Consider the following 1,956-nt stretch of genomic DNA (forward strand, 5'->3'; position numbering starts at 1 on the left):
TTTCTGCTAAATGTTTTTCCTCCTTTTCCTGTCATTCCTCTGTGGCTAGGTGTGTTGGTGTATATTCTTATTGGCAAGAAATGCCACCTTATAAGTCTCACAGACATTCCCTGAATGTGGATGTGTTTTGAGAATGTTCAGTACATCTCTTTTCAAACTGTCTGCAAATAAAATATCCAACCTTTTTAAAGTCTTAAATAAATAAATTGTAGCAAAGGAATGAACTAAAATAGCTGATTTTTTTTTTTAACCTCATTTCAGTTTATAGTAAAAATGCCTTTAGATGTTTGGGGGTATTTATTCTAAAAGGATCCTTTTCAGCCTACCTGAAGACTAAATTATTTATGAGAAACGTCATCTGTCTTCACTGTTTCTAAATATGTATTTTTGTTTCAGGCACGTGTGGTTCTCAAATATAGGCATTCTGATGGGAACTTGTGTGTTAAAGTAACAGATGATTTAGTTGTAAGTATACATGTTTATTTACTTTCAGATTTGCTTGTTATTAGTTTGAAATTATTAGAGTTTATGGAGATTACCCATTAGGATGCTTATTTTGCATTTCATTCAAAAATGAAGAACCTCATTCTAGCAGCTACTTTTATAGACCCCCCAGGAAATAATTTAACCTGCTTTCTTAATGCATTATGTCAAGTGTCGTTTAATAAGTGCTGTCTTCAGACCTTAAGCAACAGGAATGTAGAGACCAAACTGGATATAAGGGAGTAAAAGTTTCCTTTAAATGACAGTGTTTGAACACAAGTTATAGGCTTTATTCTTGTATTTCCTGCCCTTGATATGCTCACTCTTGTTACTTCCTCATATCCCATTCATTCCTTAACCCTCTGCCATCTGTTTTCTGCATATGGTATTCCACTGAAACTGCTCTTGGTGAGAGCACATCAGCAGCTCCTTTATTTTCAAACCCAGTGGTCTTATTATTCGTATCTTACTTGGCCTCCTTGCTGCTTTTGATAGAGAACCCCACTCTTTCATAGAAATAATTATTTTGGCACTTGTGGCTCTGTTTTATCTTGGTCTTGCTATTTATTCTGTGTTTCTATTGTTTCTTCTTTGCTTTTTTTTTTTTTATGTTCCTCATATATATATATATGTGCTTCTCTAGGATTCTGTCCTTGATTGTCTTTTCATACAGCTTCTGGAGCAGTTCATTTAGTTAAGTCTAATACTGCACCTATCTATGTCTACTTGCAAATGTGTGTTTAGCTCATATTCTTCTGACTAGCATCTGTACCTCACATACCCTCAAAATTCATTTGTCTACAGTGGAGTTTATCATCTGTTCTTAAACTAGCTCTTCTCATGCCTGTAATCCCAGCACTTTGGAAGGCCAAGGCGGGTGGATCACAAGGTCAGGAGATCGAGACCATCCTGGCTAACACGGTGAAACCCCATCTTTACTAAAAATACAAAAAAATTAGCCGGGCGTGGTGGCAGGCGCCTGTAGTCTCAGCTACTCGGGAGGCTGAGACAGGAGAATGGCGTAAACCTGGGAGGCGGAGCTTGCAGTGAGCAGAGGTGGTGCCATTGCACTCCAGCCTGGGTGACAGAGCGAGACTCCGTCTCAAGAAAGGAAACAAACAAAAAAAACTACCTCCTCCTTGTGTTCCTACCTTCCTACTTTTAGTTGCATTATTTTCCACCTGGTCAGAAATCTGGGGATTTTTTTAATTTAAAAAAAGTTTTTAGAGACAGGATATCACTGTGTTGCCCAGGCTGGTCTTGAACTCGTGGCTTCAAGCAGTCCTCCCACTCAGCCTCCCAAGTTGCTGGGATTACACACATGGGCCACAGTGCCCAGCCCAGAATGATTTCTATTTTTCTTTTTCTTTTTTGAGATGGAGTCTCGCTCTGTTGCCAGACTGGAGTGCAGTGGCTCGATCTCTGCTCACTGCAGCCTCCGCCTCCCAGGTTCGAGTGATTCTCCTGCCTCAG

General features: G+C 39.5%; 1 protein-coding gene across 2 annotated transcripts in view; it reads left to right on the forward strand.

Moving 5' to 3' along the window:
* SRP9 (signal recognition particle 9kDa) overlaps positions 1 to 1,956 on the forward strand; it is a 16,780-nt gene that overhangs the window by 9,661 nt on the left and 5,163 nt on the right. The window contains exon 2 of one of the 2 annotated variants that reach the window (XM_011948939.1): positions 397 to 465. In XM_011948939.1, coding sequence (XP_011804329.1) covers positions 397 to 465 — 69 coding nt within the window. The remainder of the gene's footprint in view (positions 1 to 396; positions 466 to 1,956) is intronic. The other variant, XM_011948940.1, reaches the window with a different exon arrangement.

This window comes from Colobus angolensis, unplaced genomic scaffold (genome assembly GCF_000951035.1).
Source record: "Colobus angolensis palliatus isolate OR3802 unplaced genomic scaffold, Cang.pa_1.0 Scaffold288, whole genome shotgun sequence".
NCBI classification, from domain to species: Eukaryota; Metazoa; Chordata; class Mammalia; order Primates; family Cercopithecidae; genus Colobus; species Colobus angolensis.